General features: G+C 37.5%; 1 protein-coding gene across 1 annotated transcript in view; it reads left to right on the top strand.

Moving 5' to 3' along the window:
* LOC131125549 (UDP-glucuronosyltransferase 1A1-like) overlaps positions 1 to 20,477 on the top strand; it is a 62,556-nt gene that overhangs the window by 28,653 nt on the left and 13,426 nt on the right. The window contains exons 4-7 of the mRNA XM_078791389.1: positions 1,306 to 1,793; positions 3,048 to 3,111; positions 3,187 to 3,335; positions 3,473 to 3,600. Coding sequence (XP_078647515.1) covers positions 1,317 to 1,793; positions 3,048 to 3,111; positions 3,187 to 3,335; positions 3,473 to 3,600 — 818 coding nt within the window. The 5' untranslated portion in view covers positions 1,306 to 1,316. The remainder of the gene's footprint in view (positions 1 to 1,305; positions 1,794 to 3,047; positions 3,112 to 3,186; positions 3,336 to 3,472; positions 3,601 to 20,477) is intronic.

The following is a 20,477-nucleotide window of genomic DNA, read 5'->3' as shown; positions in this document are numbered from 1 at the left end:
TTGTGTTGTTACGTTGTTGATATTATTTTCTTTATATTTTATGGTTACATTGTTATATGGGAAGTCTTAAAAAATATTACAATAATTGAGCAAGAGCCAGTAGTAGTTTTGGTAGTGCTTTTGTTTATTTTTATATTTTTTGCACAACTAGTTTAATTTTGTTTATTGTTTTGTTCACATTGTTACATTGTCTTGTCCTGTTGTGTGTTTATTGCTCACAAATAAGCTTGATGCTTTATGTGTCAAAAAAGACACTTATTTGTTTTTATTATTTTTACAATGTTTTTGAATAGTTTTCCTTATTGAATTTACTTAGCTATTTTTGAATAAATTATATCAAATGTAAGTAATTTTATAATTTAATTTGTATTTCTTTCTATAAAATTTTTACAGCTTTTTATAGAATAAGTTTTATTAATAAAAATAATAATGTAATTTATTTGCACTGAATGCAACAAAAGTATATTTTTAATTATAAATTAAATAACAATTTGTATTACATTTAATGCCTTTACATATATTATTATTTGAATAAATTGCTTAATTTATTTAATTCATTATCTTTAGATTATATTATATTGTATAACATTTGAAAAATTTTGATAATTCAATGTATTTATATTGTCTGCAGTAAAAGTAGTTTTTAATTAATAAATTAAATAATATTTTTTTTACATTTACAATTTCTTACATTATTTAAAAGATATTATTGTTATTATTATTATTACACATTTCTTGATTTAATTTTATTTAAATTAAAAACAATAATAATGTCATTTATTTGTATTGCATGCAATAGGAGTTTATTTTTAATTAATTAATTTTATTAAATAAGTTAAATAATAATAATTAAATAATATTTTTTTTATTCATGTATTTATTTATTTTTTGAAAACATTATATTCAATTTAAAAACTAATTGTACTGCATGCAATGGGAGTTTATTTTTTATTAATTAAATTAAAGAATAACATTTTTTACATGTTTTTATTTTTGTTCTAATAAATTCCCAAATTAATGTATTTATTTATTTTTAGAATGTATTATATTAAATAAAAAAAATGTGTACTGCATGCAATAGGAGTTTATTTTTTTATGAATTACATTAAAGTAAAGTAAAGTGTTTTTTTTATATACATTTAAAATGAATTATACAGTAGTTGGGTACTTTTTCAATGTAAAGCAATCCATAATGAAACTCAGCACTGGTTTATTTGCTTATCTCTAAGGTGGATTCAAAGCTGACCAATCACAACCCTTCAGGGAACAACGCATGCGTGTTTACAATGCTGTTGTTTTTACCAGGACGGACTTCCATGTGCCTCTCAGAGGAAGAAAACACAAGAATGTGGAAAGTACTGGCGTGCGTGCTCCTGCTGCTCAACTTGGCAGCCGCCGCGGATGGGATAATCCCTGCTAGTCACACCGCTACTTCCTACTCGGGAAAACTTCTGGTGCTCCCGATGGACGGGAGCCATTGGATCGGCATTAAGGCCATCGCTCAGGAAATGGGTCGTCGGGGACACCGGGTCACTGTTGTGATCCCGGAGATCAGCATGCGGATGGGTCCAGGGGAGCACTATGACACGCTGACCTTTCCAGTACCGTACGACCAGGCGTATATTGACTCTCTGTTGTCCACCAACAAAGACATGCTGCTCAAATCCACGCAGCCTTTCGTGGAGAGAATCCGGAAGAAAATCTCACAGATCTCACGAGTTGCGGAAATGATCCACGTGACCGCAGAGAGCCTTTTGTTCAATGACAGTTTCATCTCACATCTGGAGAAGCAGGTGAAAACACATTTTTAATTTTTTATAAGTTTGTGATAGTACTCATGTTACAAAATGTCAAATGCGCAGCGTACATTTATCATGGTTAAAAACAAGCCGCCATTTTGACATGTTTATGTCTTTATATTGTACTGATAATGTTTTATCATCAAGCATTGAGATTTCGCACTTTCTTTGCCGGACCTTGAAAGCACCAAGTGAAAATGATAAACAACAGCACACAGTAGTCAGTCACTTTTATTGAAAATGTTGATTCAAAATCAGAGGAGAACATCAAGCTAGCAAAGGGGTCACCAAAGTGTGGCCTGGGGGCCATTTGTGGCCCACGGTTGTTGTTGTTTATTTTATTCTAAAAATATAATACAAATAAAAAAAAGCAAAAATACTAAAATGAGCAGTAACTTTATAAGAATGAAGTCATAATATTACGAGAAAAATGTCATAATTTTACAATATTGTTGTAATATTTTCAAATGATATTAAATCATGGCATTTTCGTAGTAAAATAAAACAAAAACAACCACAGAAGAAGAAAAAACAGCTGTAGTTTTAAGAGAATAAAGTTGTATTTGTAATGAGAAATTTTTTTGCAATTTTATAACATAATAATATTATGAGGAAATATCATATCATTTCAGTTGCATGAAGTTGTTATATTTTTTAAAAAGTTTTTTTTTAATATAAAAAAAATTAATATTGTGAAAAACAACCAAAATATGAATAAAGTCATCATTTTATGAAAATTAGGTTGCAGATACAGTTCGGATGTTACGAGAATAAAGTCAAAATATTTTTTGAATCATGTCAGAATTTCAAGAAAATAGTTGGGGGGAAAAAACAGCAGAAATGGAAAAAAAAAATCATTTTATGAGTCAAAATATTAAGAAAAAAAATCTGTATTGTAATGACCAAAAAGTTGCCACTTCTTTGAGAATATTGTCGTAATACTATGAGAAAGACTAAATTAATTTTAGTCACATCCAGTTGAAATATTAAAAATAATAAATGTTTTATTTTTAAAGTCATGCGATTATGAGGAAAAAACTAAATGGTTGTCATTTTTGGAAAATTATCTTGGAATTTTGAATATTATGGAAATAAAAAAAAGGGGGGGGGTTATGGGCCTGTCAACGATTGGTGATTCCGACCATTCCCTGCAACGTAACTGCATTGTGCTTTACTTTTTTTACGCTGAACATCAAATGCATGGTGGTTGGTGAATGGTTAATGTTTCATAACCTCCTCACGCCACAGGGCTTTGACGCCGTGCTGACGGACCCCATGGTGCCGATCGGCTCCCTGATAGCTCGGAAATTAGGTACATGGCAACAGGATGGGTTGTTATTGCTGTTTTTTGTCTCCTTCAATTGTCTGGCTGTAATGTCGCTTTTAGGTATTCCCACTGTTAACCTGCTGAGGGCAATTCCGTGTTTCCTGGATATGCAGTCTGCAGGGTGCCCGTCCCCGCCCTCGTATGTGCCTCGCTTCTTCACCGGATTCACGGATAAAATGGACTTCAAACAAAGAGTCATCAACACGCTGGTGACCGCTGACGTTTGATTCTGTCAAATAAAGCCTGTGGTTTATTTACAGGATAAAGTTATGATAAAAGGGCCCAGCCCTTCTGAGGCCATTGGTTAGATATGTAACTCACAGACATGAACTCTATTGACCTGCAGGTGAGTGCGCTGGAGCCACTCCTGTGCCGCGTTCTGTACTGGCGCTTTGACCAGATAGCCTCTCAGTTCCTGAGAGAAGACGTGGGCGTGGCCGAGGTGTTGTCGGAATCTGCAATCTGGCTGCACAGGTGAAGTCGTGCAAAGGTCACCTCATAAGTCATTTCTAATCATTCAATAACACATACATACATACATCCAATACCATACATACATACATACATACATACATACAATAACACATATATACATACATACATACATACAATAACACATATACACATACATACATACATTCATACATACATACATACCCCTTACGTTTTTTGTCAAAAATCACCAAATTTAAAACCTGGCATTTTATGCCGTTTTTGGATGCTCCTGGGGCCCCTGTTGAGTGTGTGTGAGGTTTCCCCTGTTTTTTTCACCAGAAAAGTGCGTTAGAAGCAAGTTGAAAAAACTGAAAAAAAACGACATACTTTACGATTTTTGTCAAAAATCACCAAATTTAAAACCTGGCATTTTATGCCATTTTTGGATGCTCCTGGGGCCCCTGTTGAGTGTGTGTGAGATTTCCCCTGTTTTTTTTCCACCAGAAAAGTGCGTTAGAAGCAAGATGAAAAAACGGAAAAAAATGAAATTTTTTTACGTTTTTTGTCAAAAATCACCAAATTTAAAACCTGGCATTTTATGCCGTTTTTGGATGCTCCTGGGGCCCCTGTTGAGTGTGTGTGAGGTTTCCCCTGTTTTTTTCACCAGAAAAGTGCGTTAGAAGCAAGTTGAAAAAAACTGATAAAAACGACATACTAACCCCTTACGTTTTTTGTCAAAAATCACCAAATTTAAAACCTGGCATTTTATGCCATTTTTGGATGCTCCTGGGCCCCTGTTGAGTTTGTGTGAGGTTTCCCCTGTTTTTTTCCACCAGAAAAGTGCGTTAGAAGCAAGTTGAAAAAACTGAAAAAAACGACATTTTTTACGTTTTTTGTCAAAAATCACCAAATTTAAAACCTGGCATTTTATGCCGTTTTTGGATGCTCCTGGGGCCCCTGTTGAGTGTGTGTGAGGTTTCCCCTGTTTTTTTCACCAGAAAAGTGCGTTAGAAGCAAGTAGAAAAAACTGAAAAAAACGACATACTAACCCCTTACGTTTTTTGTCAAAAATCACCAAATTTAAAACCTGGCATTTTATGCCGTTTTTGGATGCTCCTGGGGCCCCTGTTGAGTGTGTGTGAGGTTTCCCCTGTTTTTTTCACCAGAAAAGTGCGTTAGAAGCAAGTTGAAAAAACTGAAAAAAACGACATACTTTACGTTTTTTGTCAAAAATCACCAAATTTCAAACCTGGCATTTTATGCCGTTTTTGGATGCTCCTGGGGCCCTTGTTGAGTGTGTGTGAGGTTTCTCCAGTTTTTTTCACCAGAAAAGTGCGTTAGAAGCAAGTTGAAAAAACTGAAAAAAACGACATTTTTTACGTTTTTTGTCAAAAATCACCAAATTTAAAACCTGGCATTTTATGCCGTTTTTGGATGCTCCTGGGGCCCCTGTTGAGTGTGTGTGAGGTTTCCCCTGTTTTTTTCACCAGAAAAGTGCGTTAGAAGCAAGTAGAAAAAACTGAAAAAAACGACATACTAACCCCTTACGTTTTTTGTCAAAAATCACCAAATTTAAAACCTGGCATTTTATGCCGTTTTTGGATGCTCCTGGGGCCCCTGTTGAGTGTGTGTGAGGTTTCCCCTGTTTTTTTCACCAGAAAAGTGCGTTAGAAGCAAGTTGAAAAAACTGAAAAAAACGACATACTTTACGTTTTTTGTCAAAAATCACCAAATTTAAAACCTGGCATTTTATGCCATTTTTGGATGCTCCTGGGGCCCCTGTTGAGTGTGTGTGAGATTTCCCCTGTTTTTTTTCCACCAGAAAGTGCGTTAGAAGCAAGTTGAAAAAACGGAAAAAAATGAAATTTTTTTACGTTTTTTGTCAAAAATCACCAAATTTAAAACCTGGCATTTTATGCCATTTTTGGATGCTCCTGGGCCCCTGTTGAGTTTGTGTGAGGTTTCCCCTGTTTTTTTCCACCAGAAAAGTGCGTTAGAAGCAAGTTGAAAAAACTGAAAAAAACGACATTTTTTACGTTTTTTGTCAAAAATCACCAAATTTAAAACCTGGCATTTTATGCCGTTTTTGGATGCTCCTGGGGCCCCTGTTGAGTGTGTGTGAGGTTTCCCCTGTTTTTTTCACCAGAAAAGTGCGTTAGAAGCAAGTAGAAAAAACTGAAAAAAACGACATACTAACCCCTTACGTTTTTTGTCAAAAATCACCAAATTTAAAACCTGGCATTTTATGCCGTTTTTGGATGCTCCTGGGGCCCCTGTTGAGTGTGTGTGAGGTTTCCCCTGTTTTTTTCACCAGAAAAGTGCGTTAGAAGCAAGTTGAAAAAACTGAAAAAAACGACATACTTTACGTTTTTTGTCAAAAATCACCAAATTTCAAACCTGGCATTTTATGCCGTTTTTGGATGCTCCTGGGGCCCTTGTTGAGTGTGTGTGAGGTTTCTCCAGTTTTTTTCACCAGAAAAGTGCGTTAGAAGCAAGTTGAAAAAACTGAAAAAAACGACATTTTTTACGTTTTTTGTCAAAAATCACCAAATTTAAAACCTGGCATTTTATGCCGTTTTTGGATGCTCCTGGGGCCCCTGTTGAGTGTGTGTGAGGTTTCCCCTGTTTTTTTCACCAGAAAAGTGCGTTAGAAGCAAGTAGAAAAAACTGAAAAAAACGACATACTAACCCCTTACGTTTTTTGTCAAAAATCACCAAATTTAAAACCTGGCATTTTATGCCGTTTTTGGATGCTCCTGGGGCCCCTGTTGAGTGTGTGTGAGGTTTCCCCTGTTTTTTTCACCAGAAAAGTGCGTTAGAAGCAAGTTGAAAAAACTGAAAAAAACGACATACTTTACGTTTTTTGTCAAAAATCACCAAATTTAAAACCGGGCATTTTATGGCGTTTTTGGATGCTCCTGGGGCCCCTGTTGAGTGTGTGTGAGGTTTCCCCTGTTTTTTTCACCAGAAAAGTGCGTTAGAAGCAAGTCGAAAAAACTGAAAAAAACGACATACTTTATGATTTTTGTCAAAAATCACCAAATTTAAAACCTGGCATTTTATGCCATTTTTGGATGCTCCTGGGCCCCTGTTGAGTGTGTGTGAGGTTTCCCCTGTTTTTTTCACCAGAAAAGTGCGTTAGAAGCAAGTTGAAAAAACTGAAAAAAACGACATACTAACCCCTTACGTTTTTTGTCAAAAATCACCAAATTTAAAACCTGGCATTTTATGCCGTTTTTGGATGCTCCTGGGGCCCCTGTTGAGTGTGTGTGAGGTTTCCCCTGTTTTTTTCACCAGAAAAGTGCGTTAGAAGCAAGTTGAAAAAACTGAAAAAAACGACATACTTTACGTTTTTTGTCAAAAATCACCAAATTTAAAACCGGGCATTTTATGGCGTTTTTGGATGCTCCTGGGGCCCCTGTTGAGTGTGTGTGAGGTTTCCCCTGTTTTTTTCACCAGAAAAGTGCGTTAGAAGCAAGTTGAAAAAACTGAAAAAAACGACATTTTTTACGTTTTTTGTCAAAAATCACCAAATTTAAAACCTGGCATTTTATGCCGTTTTTGGATGCTCCTGGGGCCCCTGTTGAGTGTGTGTGAGGTTTCCCCTGTTTTTTTCACCAGAAAAGTGCGTTAGAAGCAAGTAGAAAAAACTGAAAAAAACGACATACTAACCCCTTACGTTTTTTGTCAAAAATCACCAAATTTAAAACCTGGCATTTTATGCCGTTTTTGGATGCTCCTGGGGCCCCTGTTGAGTGTGTGTGAGGTTTCCCCTGTTTTTTTCACCAGAAAAGTGCGTTAGAAGCAAGTTGAAAAAACTGAAAAAAACGACATACTTTACGTTTTTTGTCAAAAATCACCAAATTTAAAACCTGGCATTTTATGCCATTTTTGGATGCTCCTGGGGCCCCTGTTGAGTGTGTGTGAGATTTCCCCTGTTTTTTTTCCACCAGAAAAGTGCGTTAGAAGCAAGTTGAAAAAACGGAAAAAAATGAAATTTTTTTACGTTTTTTGTCAAAAATCACCAAATTTAAAACCTGGCATTTTATGCCGTTTTTGGATGCTCCTGGGGCCCCTGTTGAGTGTGTGTGAGGTTTCCCCTGTTTTTTTCACCAGAAAAGTGCGTTAGAAGCAAGTTGAAAAAAACTGATAAAAACGACATACTAACCCCTTACGTTTTTTGTCAAAAATCACCAAATTTAAAACCTGGCATTTTATGCCATTTTTGGATGCTCCTGGGCCCCTGTTGAGTTTGTGTGAGGTTTCCCCTGTTTTTTTCCACCAGAAAAGTGCGTTAGAAGCAAGTTGAAAAAACTGAAAAAAACGACATTTTTTACGTTTTTTGTCAAAAATCACCAAATTTAAAACCTGGCATTTTATGCCGTTTTTGGATGCTCCTGGGGCCCCTGTTGAGTGTGTGTGAGGTTTCCCCTGTTTTTTTCACCAGAAAAGTGCGTTAGAAGCAAGTAGAAAAAACTGAAAAAAACGACATACTAACCCCTTACGTTTTTTGTCAAAAATCACCAAATTTAAAACCTGGCATTTTATGCCGTTTTTGGATGCTCCTGGGGCCCCTGTTGAGTGTGTGTGAGGTTTCCCCTGTTTTTTTCACCAGAAAAGTGCGTTAGAAGCAAGTTGAAAAAACTGAAAAAAACGACATACTTTACGTTTTTTGTCAAAAATCACCAAATTTCAAACCTGGCATTTTATGCCGTTTTTGGATGCTCCTGGGGCCCTTGTTGAGTGTGTGTGAGGTTTCTCCAGTTTTTTTCACCAGAAAAGTGCGTTAGAAGCAAGTTGAAAAAACTGAAAAAAACGACATTTTTTACGTTTTTTGTCAAAAATCACCAAATTTAAAACCTGGCATTTTATGCCGTTTTTGGATGCTCCTGGGGCCCCTGTTGAGTGTGTGTGAGGTTTCCCCTGTTTTTTTCACCAGAAAAGTGCGTTAGAAGCAAGTAGAAAAAACTGAAAAAAACGACATACTAACCCCTTACGTTTTTTGTCAAAAATCACCAAATTTAAAACCTGGCATTTTATGCCGTTTTTGGATGCTCCTGGGGCCCCTGTTGAGTGTGTGTGAGGTTTCCCCTGTTTTTTTCACCAGAAAAGTGCGTTAGAAGCAAGTTGAAAAAACTGAAAAAAACGACATACTTTACGTTTTTTGTCAAAAATCACCAAATTTAAAACCTGGCATTTTATGCCATTTTTGGATGCTCCTGGGGCCCCTGTTGAGTGTGTGTGAGATTTCCCCTGTTTTTTTTCCACCAGAAAGTGCGTTAGAAGCAAGTTGAAAAAACGGAAAAAAATGAAATTTTTTTACGTTTTTTGTCAAAAATCACCAAATTTAAAACCTGGCATTTTATGCCATTTTTGGATGCTCCTGGGCCCCTGTTGAGTTTGTGTGAGGTTTCCCCTGTTTTTTTCCACCAGAAAAGTGCGTTAGAAGCAAGTTGAAAAAACTGAAAAAAACGACATTTTTTACGTTTTTTGTCAAAAATCACCAAATTTAAAACCTGGCATTTTATGCCGTTTTTGGATGCTCCTGGGGCCCCTGTTGAGTGTGTGTGAGGTTTCCCCTGTTTTTTTCACCAGAAAAGTGCGTTAGAAGCAAGTAGAAAAAACTGAAAAAAACGACATACTAACCCCTTACGTTTTTTGTCAAAAATCACCAAATTTAAAACCTGGCATTTTATGCCGTTTTTGGATGCTCCTGGGGCCCCTGTTGAGTGTGTGTGAGGTTTCCCCTGTTTTTTTCACCAGAAAAGTGCGTTAGAAGCAAGTTGAAAAAACTGAAAAAAACGACATACTTTACGTTTTTTGTCAAAAATCACCAAATTTCAAACCTGGCATTTTATGCCGTTTTTGGATGCTCCTGGGGCCCTTGTTGAGTGTGTGTGAGGTTTCTCCAGTTTTTTTCACCAGAAAAGTGCGTTAGAAGCAAGTTGAAAAAACTGAAAAAAACGACATTTTTTACGTTTTTTGTCAAAAATCACCAAATTTAAAACCTGGCATTTTATGCCGTTTTTGGATGCTCCTGGGGCCCCTGTTGAGTGTGTGTGAGGTTTCCCCTGTTTTTTTCACCAGAAAAGTGCGTTAGAAGCAAGTAGAAAAAACTGAAAAAAACGACATACTAACCCCTTACGTTTTTTGTCAAAAATCACCAAATTTAAAACCTGGCATTTTATGCCGTTTTTGGATGCTCCTGGGGCCCCTGTTGAGTGTGTGTGAGGTTTCCCCTGTTTTTTTCACCAGAAAAGTGCGTTAGAAGCAAGTTGAAAAAACTGAAAAAAACGACATACTTTACGTTTTTTGTCAAAAATCACCAAATTTAAAACCGGGCATTTTATGGCGTTTTTGGATGCTCCTGGGGCCCCTGTTGAGTGTGTGTGAGGTTTCCCCTGTTTTTTTCACCAGAAAAGTGCGTTAGAAGCAAGTCGAAAAAACTGAAAAAAACGACATACTTTATGATTTTTGTCAAAAATCACCAAATTTAAAACCTGGCATTTTATGCCATTTTTGGATGCTCCTGGGCCCCTGTTGAGTGTGTGTGAGGTTTCCCCTGTTTTTTTCACCAGAAAAGTGCGTTAGAAGCAAGTTGAAAAAACTGAAAAAAACGACATACTAACCCCTTACGTTTTTTGTCAAAAATCACCAAATTTAAAACCTGGCATTTTATGCCGTTTTTGGATGCTCCTGGGGCCCCTGTTGAGTGTGTGTGAGGTTTCCCCTGTTTTTTTCACCAGAAAAGTGCGTTAGAAGCAAGTTGAAAAAACTGAAAAAAACGACATACTTTACGTTTTTTGTCAAAAATCACCAAATTTAAAACCGGGCATTTTATGGCGTTTTTGGATGCTCCTGGGGCCCCTGTTGAGTGTGTGTGAGGTTTCCCCTGTTTTTTTCACCAGAAAAGTGCGTTAGAAGCAAGTTGAAAAAACTGAAAAAAACGACATACTTTATGATTTTTGTCAAAAATCACCAAATTTAAAACCTGGCATTTTATGCCATTTTTGGATGCTCCTGGGCCCCTGTTGAGTGTGTGTGAGGTTTCCCCTGTTTTTTTCCACCAGAAAAGTGCGTTAGAAGCAAGTTGAAAAAACTGAAAAAAACGACATTTTTTTACGTTTTTTGTCAAAAATCACCAAATTTAAAACCTGGCATTTTATGCCGTTTTTGGATGCTCCTGGGGCCCCTGTTGAGTGTGTGTGAGGTTTCCCCTGTTTTTTTCACCAGAAAAGTGCGTTAGAAGCAAGTTGAAAAAAACTGATGAAAACGACATACTAACCCCTTACGTTTTTTGTCAAAAATCACCAAATTTAAAACCTGGCATTTTATGCCATTTTTGGATGCTCCTGGGCCCCTGTTGAGTTTGTGTGAGGTTTCCCCTGTTTTTTTCCACCAGAAAAGTGCGTTAGAAGCAAGTTGAAAAAACGGAAAAAAACGACATACTTTACGTTTTTTGTCAAAAATCACCAAATTTAAAACCTGGCATTTTATGTCGTTTTTGGATGCTCCTGGGGCCCCTGTTGAGTGTGTGTGAGGTTTCCCCTGTTTTTTTCACCAGAAAAGTGCGTTAGAAGCAAGTAGAAAAAACTGAAAAAAACGACATACTAACCCCTTACGTTTTTTGTCAAAAATCACCAAATTTAAAACCTGGCATTTTATGCCGTTTTTGGATGCTCCTGGGGCCCCTGTTGAGTGTGTGTGAGGTTTCCCCTGTTTTTTTCACCAGAAAAGTGCGTTAGAAGCAAGTTGAAAAAACTGAAAAAAACGACATACCCTTACGTTTTTTGTCAAAAATCACCAAATTTAAAACGTGGCATTTTATGCCGTTTTTTGATGCTCCTGGGGCCCCTGTTGAGTGTGTGTGAGGTTTCCCCTGTTTTTTTCACCAGAAAAGTGCGTTAGAAGCAAGTTGAAAAAACTGAAAAAAACGACATACTTTCCGTTTTTTGTCAAAAATCACCAAATTTCAAACCTGGCATTTTATGCCGTTTTTGGATGCTCCTGGGGCCCTTGTTGAGTGTGTGTGAGGTTTCTCCAGTTTTTTTCACCAGAAAAGTGCGTTAGAAGCAAGTTGAAAAAACTGAAAAAAACGACATTTTTTACGTTTTTTGTCAAAAATCACCAAATTTAAAACCTGGCATTTTATGCCGTTTTTGGATGCTCCTGGGGCCCCTGTTGAGTGTGTGTGAGGTTTCCCCTGTTTTTTTCACCAGAAAAGTGCGTTAGAAGCAAGTAGAAAAAACTGAAAAAAACGACATACCCTTACGTTTTTTGTCAAAAATCACCAAATTTAAAACCTGGCATTTTATGCCGTTTTTGGATGCTCCTGGGGCCCCTGTTGAGTGTGTGTGAGGTTTCCCCTGTTTTTTTCACCAGAAAAGTGCGTTAGAAGCAAGTTGAAAAAACTGAAAAAAACGACTTTTACGTTTTTTGTCAAAAATCACCAAATTTAAAACCTGGCTTTTATGCCGTTTTTGGATGCTCCTGGGGCCCCTGTTGAGTGTGTGTGAGGTTTCCCCTGTTTTTTTCACCAGAAAAGTGCGTTAGAAGCAAGTTGAAAAAACTGAAAAAAAGACATACTTTATGATTTTTGTCAAAAATCACCAAATTTAAAACCGGGCATTTTATGGCGTTTTTGGATGCTCCTGGGGCCCCTGTTGAGTGTGTGTGAGGTTTCCCCTGTTTTTTTCACCAGAAAAGTGCGTTAGAAGCAAGTAGAAAAAACTGAAAACAACGACATACTAACCCCTTACGTTTTTTGTCAAAAATCACCAAATTTAAAACCTGGCATTTTATGCCATTTTTGGATGCTCCTGGGGCCCCTGTTGAGTGTGTGTGAGGTTTCCCCTGTTTTTTTCACCAGAAAAGTGCGTTAGAAGCAAGTTGAAAAAACTGAAAAAAACGACATACTTTATGATTTTTGTCAAAAATCACCAAATTTAAAACCTGGCATTTTATGCCGTTTTTGGATGCTCCTGGGGCCCCTGTTGAGTGTGTGTGAGGTTTCCCCTGTTTTTTTCACCAGAAAAGTGCGTTAGAAGCAAGTAGAAAAAACTGAAAAAAACGACATACTAACCCCTTACGTTTTTTGTCAAAAATCACCAAATTTAAAACCTGGCATTTTATGCCGTTTTTGGATGCTCCTGGGGCCCCTGTTGAGTGTGTGTGAGGTTTCCCCTGTTTTTTTCACCAGAAAAGTGCGTTAGAAGCAAGTTGAAAAAACTGAAAAAAAACGACATACTTTACGATTTTTGTCAAAAATCACCAAATTTAAAACCTGGCATTTTATGCCATTTTTGGATGCTCCTGGGGCCCCTGTTGAGTGTGTGTGAGATTTCCCCTGTTTTTTTTCCACCAGAAAAGTGCGTTAGAAGCAAGTTGAAAAAACGGAAAAAAATGAAATTTTTTTACGTTTTTTGTCAAAAATCACCAAATTTAAAACCTGGCATTTTATGCCGTTTTTGGATGCTCCTGGGGCCCCTGTTGAGTGTGTGTGAGGTTTCCCCTGTTTTTTTCACCAGAAAAGTGCGTTAGAAGCAAGTTGAAAAAAACTGATAAAAACGACATACTAACCCCTTACGTTTTTTGTCAAAAATCACCAAATTTAAAACCTGGCATTTTATGCCATTTTTGGATGCTCCTGGGCCCCTGTTGAGTTTGTGTGAGGTTTCCCCTGTTTTTTTCCACCAGAAAAGTGCGTTAGAAGCAAGTTGAAAAAACTGAAAAAAACGACATTTTTTACGTTTTTTGTCAAAAATCACCAAATTTAAAACCTGGCATTTTATGCCGTTTTTGGATGCTCCTGGGGCCCCTGTTGAGTGTGTGTGAGGTTTCCCCTGTTTTTTTCACCAGAAAAGTGCATTAGAAGCAAGTAGAAAAAACTGAAAAAAACGACATACTAACCCCTTACGTTTTTTGTCAAAAATCACCAAATTTAAAACCTGGCATTTTATGCCGTTTTTGGATGCTCCTGGGGCCCCTGTTGAGTGTGTGTGAGGTTTCCCCTGTTTTTTTCACCAGAAAAGTGCGTTAGAAGCAAGTTGAAAAAACTGAAAAAAACGACATTTTTTACGTTTTTTGTCAAAAATCACCAAATTTCAAACCTGGCATTTTATGCCGTTTTTGGATGCTCCTGGGGCCCCTGTTGAGTGTGTGTGAGGTTTCCCCTGTTTTTTTCACCAGAAAAGTGCGTTAGAAGCAAGTAGAAAAAACTGAAAAAAACGACATACTAACCCCTTACGTTTTTTGTCAAAAATCACCACATTTAAAACCTGGCATTTTATGCCGTTTTTGGATGCTCCTGGGGCCCCTGTTGAGTGTGTGTGAGGTTTCCCCTGTTTTTTTCACCAGAAAAGTGCGTTAGAAGCAAGTTGAAAAAACTGAAAAAAACGACATACTTTACGTTTTTTGTCAAAAATCACCAAATTTAAAACCTGGCATTTTATGCCATTTTTGGATGCTCCTGGGGCCCCTGTTGAGTGTGTGTGAGATTTCCCCTGTTTTTTTTCCACCAGAAAAGTGCGTTAGAAGCAAGTTGAAAAAACGGAAAAAAATGAAATTTTTTTACGTTTTTTGTCAAAAATCACCAAATTTAAAACCTGGCATTTTATGCCGTTTTTGGATGCTCCTGGGGCCCCTGTTGAGTGTGTGTGAGGTTTCCCCTGTTTTTTTCACCAGAAAAGTGCGTTAGAAGCAAGTTGAAAAAAACTGATAAAAACGACATATTAACCCCTTACGTTTTTTGTCAAAAATCACCAAATTTAAAACCTGGCATTTTATGCCATTTTTGGATGCTCCTGGGCCCCTGTTGAGTTTGTGTGAGGTTTCCCCTGTTTTTTTCCACCAGAAAAGTGCGTTAGAAGCAAGTTGAAAAAACTGAAAAAAACGACATTTTTTACGTTTTTTGTCAAAAATCACCAAATTTAAAACCTGGCATTTTATGCCGTTTTTGGATGCTCCTGGGGCCCCTGTTGAGTGTGTGTGAGGTTTCCCCTGTTTTTTTCACCAGAAAAGTGCGTTAGAAGCAAGTAGAAAAAACTGAAAAAAACGACATACTAACCCCTTACGTTTTTTGTCAAAAATCACCAAATTTAAAACCTGGCATTTTATGCCGTTTTTGGATGCTCCTGGGGCCCCTGTTGAGTGTGTGTGAGGTTTCCCCTGTTTTTTTCACCAGAAAAGTGCGTTAGAAGCAAGTTGAAAAAACTGAAAAAAACGACATACTTTACGTTTTTTGTCAAAAATCACCAAATTTCAAACCTGGCATTTTATGCCGTTTTTGGATGCTCCTGGGGCCCTTGTTGAGTGTGTGTGAGGTTTCTCCAGTTTTTTTCACCAGAAAAGTGCGTTAGAAGCAAGTTGAAAAAACTGAAAAAAACGACATTTTTTACGTTTTTTGTCAAAAATCACCAAATTTAAAACCTGGCATTTTATGCCGTTTTTGGATGCTCCTGGGGCCCCTGTTGAGTGTGTGTGAGGTTTCCCCTGTTTTTTTCACCAGAAAAGTGCGTTAGAAGCAAGTAGAAAAAACTGAAAAAAACGACATACTAACCCCTTACGTTTTTTGTCAAAAATCACCAAATTTAAAACCTGGCATTTTATGCCGTTTTTGGATGCTCCTGGGGCCCCTGTTGAGTGTGTGTGAGGTTTCCCCTGTTTTTTTCACCAGAAAAGTGCGTTAGAAGCAAGTTGAAAAAACTGAAAAAAACGACATACTTTACGTTTTTTGTCAAAAATCACCAAATTTAAAACCTGGCATTTTATGCCATTTTTGGATGCTCCTGGGGCCCCTGTTGAGTGTGTGTGAGATTTCCCCTGTTTTTTTTCCACCAGAAAAGTGCGTTAGAAGCAAGTTGAAAAAACGGAAAAAAATGAAATTTTTTTACGTTTTTTGTCAAAAATCACCAAATTTAAAACCTGGCATTTTATGCCGTTTTTGGATGCTCCTGGGGCCCCTGTTGAGTGTGTGTGAGGTTTCCCCTGTTTTTTTCACCAGAAAAGTGCGTTAGAAGCAAGTTGAAAAAAACTGATAAAAACGACATACTAACCCCTTACGTTTTTTGTCAAAAATCACCAAATTTAAAACCTGGCATTTTATGCCATTTTTGGATGCTCCTGGGCCCCTGTTGAGTTTGTGTGAGGTTTCCCCTGTTTTTTTCCACCAGAAAAGTGCGTTAGAAGCAAGTTGAAAAAACTGAAAAAAACGACATTTTTTACGTTTTTTGTCAAAAATCACCAAATTTAAAACCTGGCATTTTATGCCGTTTTTGGATGCTCCTGGGGCCCCTGTTGAGTGTGTGTGAGGTTTCCCCTGTTTTTTTCACCAGAAAAGTGCGTTAGAAGCAAGTAGAAAAAACTGAAAAAAACGACATACTAACCCCTTACGTTTTTTGTCAAAAATCACCAAATTTAAAACCTGGCATTTTATGCCGTTTTTGGATGCTCCTGGGGCCCCTGTTGAGTGTGTGTGAGGTTTCCCCTGTTTTTTTCACCAGAAAAGTGCGTTAGAAGCAAGTTGAAAAAACTGAAAAAAACGACATACTTTACGTTTTTTGTCAAAAATCACCAAATTTCAAACCTGGCATTTTATGCCGTTTTTGGATGCTCCTGGGGCCCTTGTTGAGTGTGTGTGAGGTTTCTCCAGTTTTTTTCACCAGAAAAGTGCGTTAGAAGCAAGTTGAAAAAACTGAAAAAAACGACATTTTTTACGTTTTTTGTCAAAAATCACCAAATTTAAAACCTGGCATTTTATGCCGTTTTTGGATGCTCCTGGGGCCCCTGTTGAGTGTGTGTGAGGTTTCCCCTGTTTTTTTCACCAGAAAAGTGCGTTAGAAGCAAGTAGAAAAAACTGAAAAAAACGACATACTAACCCCTTACGTTTTTTGTCAAAAATCACCAAATTTAAAACCTGGCATTTTATGCCGTTTTTGGATGCTCCTGGGGCCCCTGTTGAGTGTGTGTGAGGTTTCCCCTGTTTTTTTCACCAGAAAAGTGCGTTAGAAGCAAGTTGAAAAAACTGAAAAAAACGACATACTTTACGTTTTTTGTCAAAAATCACCAAATTTAAAACCTGGCATTTTATGCCATTTTTGGATGCTCCTGGGGCCCCTGTTGAGTGTGTGTGAGATTTCCCCTGTTTTTTTTCCACCAGAAAAGTGCGTTAGAAGCAAGTTGAAAAAACGGAAAAAAATGAAATTTTTTTACGTTTTTTGTCAAAAATCACCAAATTTAAAACCTGGCATTTTATGCCGTTTTTGGATGCTCCTGGGGCCCCTGTTGAGTGTGTGTGAGGTTTCCCCTGTTTTTTTCACCAGAAAAGTGCGTTAGAAGCAAGTTGAAAAAAACTGATAAAAACGACATACTAACCCCTTACGTTTTTTGTCAAAAATCACCAAATTTAAAACCTGGCATTTTATGCCATTTTTGGATGCTCCTGGGCCCCTGTTGAGTTTGTGTGAGGTTTCCCCTGTTTTTTTCCACCAGAAAAGTGCGTTAGAAGCAAGTTGAAAAAACTGAAAAAAACGACATTTTTTACGTTTTTTGTCAAAAATCACCAAATTTAAAACCTGGCATTTTATGCCGTTTTTGGATGCTCCTGGGGCCCCTGTTGAGTGTGTGTGAGGTTTCCCCTGTTTTTTTCACCAGAAAAGTGCGTTAGAAGCAAGTAGAAAAAACTGAAAAAAACGACATACTAACCCCTTACGTTTTTTGTCAAAAATCACCAAATTTAAAACCTGGCATTTTATGCCGTTTTTGGATGCTCCTGGGGCCCCTGTTGAGTGTGTGTGAGGTTTCCCCTGTTTTTTTCACCAGAAAAGTGCGTTAGAAGCAAGTTGAAAAAACTGAAAAAAACGACATACTTTACGTTTTTTGTCAAAAATCACCAAATTTCAAACCTGGCATTTTATGCCGTTTTTGGATGCTCCTGGGGCCCTTGTTGAGTGTGTGTGAGGTTTCTCCAGTTTTTTTCACCAGAAAAGTGCGTTAGAAGCAAGTTGAAAAAACTGAAAAAAACGACATTTTTTACGTTTTTTGTCAAAAATCACCAAATTTAAAACCTGGCATTTTATGCCGTTTTTGGATGCTCCTGGGGCCCCTGTTGAGTGTGTGTGAGGTTTCCCCTGTTTTTTTCACCAGAAAAGTGCGTTAGAAGCAAGTAGAAAAAACTGAAAAAAACGACATACTAACCCCTTACGTTTTTTGTCAAAAATCACCAAATTTAAAACCTGGCATTTTATGCCGTTTTTGGATGCTCCTGGGGCCCCTGTTGAGTGTGTGTGAGGTTTCCCCTGTTTTTTTCACCAGAAAAGTGCGTTAGAAGCAAGTTGAAAAAACTGAAAACAACGACATACTTTACGTTTTTTGTCAAAAATCACCAAATTTAAAACCGGGCATTTTATGGCGTTTTTGGATGCTCCTGGGGCCCCTGTTGAGTGTGTGTGAGGTTTCCCCTGTTTTTTTCACCAGAAAAGTGCGTTAGAAGCAAGTCGAAAAAACTGAAAAAAACGACATACTTTATGATTTTTGTCAAAAATCACCAAATTTAAAACCTGGCATTTTATGCCATTTTTGGATGCTCCTGGGCCCCTGTTGAGTGTGTGTGAGGTTTCCCCTGTTTTTTTCCACCAGAAAAGTGCGTTAGAAGCAAGTTGAAAAAACTGAAAAAAACGACATTTTTTTACGTTTTTTTGTCAAAAATCACCAAATTTAAAACCTGGCATTTTATGCCGTTTTTGGATGCTCCTGGGGCCCCTGTTGAGTGTGTGTGAGGTTTCCCCTGTTTTTTTCACCAGAAAAGTGCGTTAGAAGCAAGTTGAAAAAACTGAAAAAAACGACATACTTTACGTTTTTTGTCAAAAACACCAAATTTAAAACCTGGCATTTTATGCCATTTTTGGATGCTCCTGGGCCCCTGTTGAGTGTGTGTGAGGTTTCCCCTGTTTTTTTCCACCAGAAAAGTGCGTTAGAAGCAAGTTGAAAAAACTGAAAAAAACGACATTTTTTTACGTTTTTTGTCAAAAATCACCAAATTTAAAACCTGGCATTTTATGCCGTTTTTGGATGCTCCTGGGGCCCCTGTTGAGTGTGTGTGAGATTTCCCCTGTTTTTTTCACCAGAAAAGTGCGTTAGAAGCAAGTTGAAAAAAACTGATAAAAACGACATACTAACCCCTTACGTTTTTTGTCAAAAATCACCAAATTTAAAACCTGGCATTTTATGCCATTTTTGGATGCTCCTGGGCCCCTGTTGAGTTTGTGTGAGGTTTCCCCTGTTTTTTTCCACCAGAAAAGTGCGTTAGAAGCAAGTTGAAAAAACGGAAAAAAACGACATACTTTACGTTTTTTGTCAAAAATCACCAAATTTAAAACCTGGCATTTTATGTCGTTTTTGGATGCTCCTGGGGCCCCTGTTGAGTGTGTGTGAGGTTTCCCCTGTTTTTTTCACCAGAAAAGTGCGTTAGAAGCAAGTTGAAAAAACTGAAAAAAACGACTTTTACGTTTTTTGTCAAAAATCACCAAATTTAAAACCTGGCTTTTTATGCCGTTTTTGGATGCTCCTGGGGCCCCTGTTGAGTGTGTGTGAGGTTTCCCCTGTTTTTTTCACCAGAAAAGTGCGTTAGAAGCAAGTTGAAAAAACTGAAAAAAACGACATACCCTTACGTTTTTTGTCAAAAATCACCAAATTTAAAACGTGGCATTTTATGCCGTTTTTTGATGCTCCTGGGGCCCCTGTTGAGTGTGTGTGAGGTTTCCCCTGTTTTTTTCACCAGAAAAGTGCGTTAGAAGCAAGTTGAAAAAACTGAAAAAAACGACATACTTTCCGTTTTTTGTCAAAAATCACCAAATTTCAAACCTGGCATTTTATGCCGTTTTTGGATGCTCCTGGGGCCCTTGTTGAGTGTGTGTGAGGTTTCTCCAGTTTTTTTCACCAGAAAAGTGCGTTAGAAGCAAGTTGAAAAAACTGAAAAAAACGACATTTTTTACGTTTTTTGTCAAAAATCACCAAATTTAAAACCTGGCATTTTATGCCGTTTTTGGATGCTCCTGGGGCCCCTGTTGAGTGTGTGTGAGGTTTCCCCTGTTTTTTTCACCAGAAAAGTGCGTTAGAAGCAAGTAGAAAAAACTGAAAAAAAACGACATACCCTTACGTTTTTTGTCAAAAATCACCAAATTTAAAACCTGGCATTTTATGCCGTTTTTGGATGCTCCTGGGGCCCCTGTTGAGTGTGTGTGAGGTTTCCCCTGTTTTTTTCACCAGAAAAGTGCGTTAGAAGCAAGTAGAAAAAACTGAAAACAACGACATACTAACCCCTTACGTTTTTTGTCAAAAATCACCAAATTTAAAACCTGGCATTTTATGCCATTTTTGGATGCTCCTGGGGCCCCTGTTGAGTGTGTGTGAGGTTTCCCCTGTTTTTTTCACCAGAAAAGTGCGTTAGAAGCAAGTTGAAAAAACTGAAAAAAACGACATACTTTATGATTTTTGTCAAAAATCACCAAATTTAAAACCTGGCATTTTATGCCGTTTTTGGATGCTCCTGGGGCCCCTGTTGAGTGTGTGTGAGGTTTCCCCTGTTTTTTTCACCAGAAAAGTGCGTTAGAAGCAAGTAGAAAAAACTGAAAAAAACGACATACTAACCCCTTACGTTTTTTGTCAAAAATCACCAAATTTAAAACCTGGCATTTTATGCCGTTTTTGGATGCTCCTGGGGCCCCTGTTGAGTGTGTGTGAGGTTTCTCCTGTTTTTTTCACCAGAAAAGTGCGTTAGAAGCAAGTTGAAAAAACTGAAAAAAACGATATTTTTTTACGTTTTTTGTCAAAAATCACCAAATTTAAAACCTGGCATTTTATGCCGTTTTTGGATGCTCCTGGGGCCCCTGTTGAGTGTGTGTGAGGTTTCCCCTGTTTTT

This window comes from Doryrhamphus excisus, linkage group LG6 (genome assembly GCF_037039965.1).
Source record: "Doryrhamphus excisus strain RoL-2023G ecotype Guam linkage group LG6, RoL_Dexc_Guam_v1.1, whole genome shotgun sequence".
In the NCBI taxonomy this organism is placed as follows: Eukaryota; Metazoa; Chordata; class Actinopteri; order Syngnathiformes; family Syngnathidae; genus Doryrhamphus; species Doryrhamphus excisus.
This window is presented reverse-complemented; position numbering and strand designations above follow the sequence as displayed.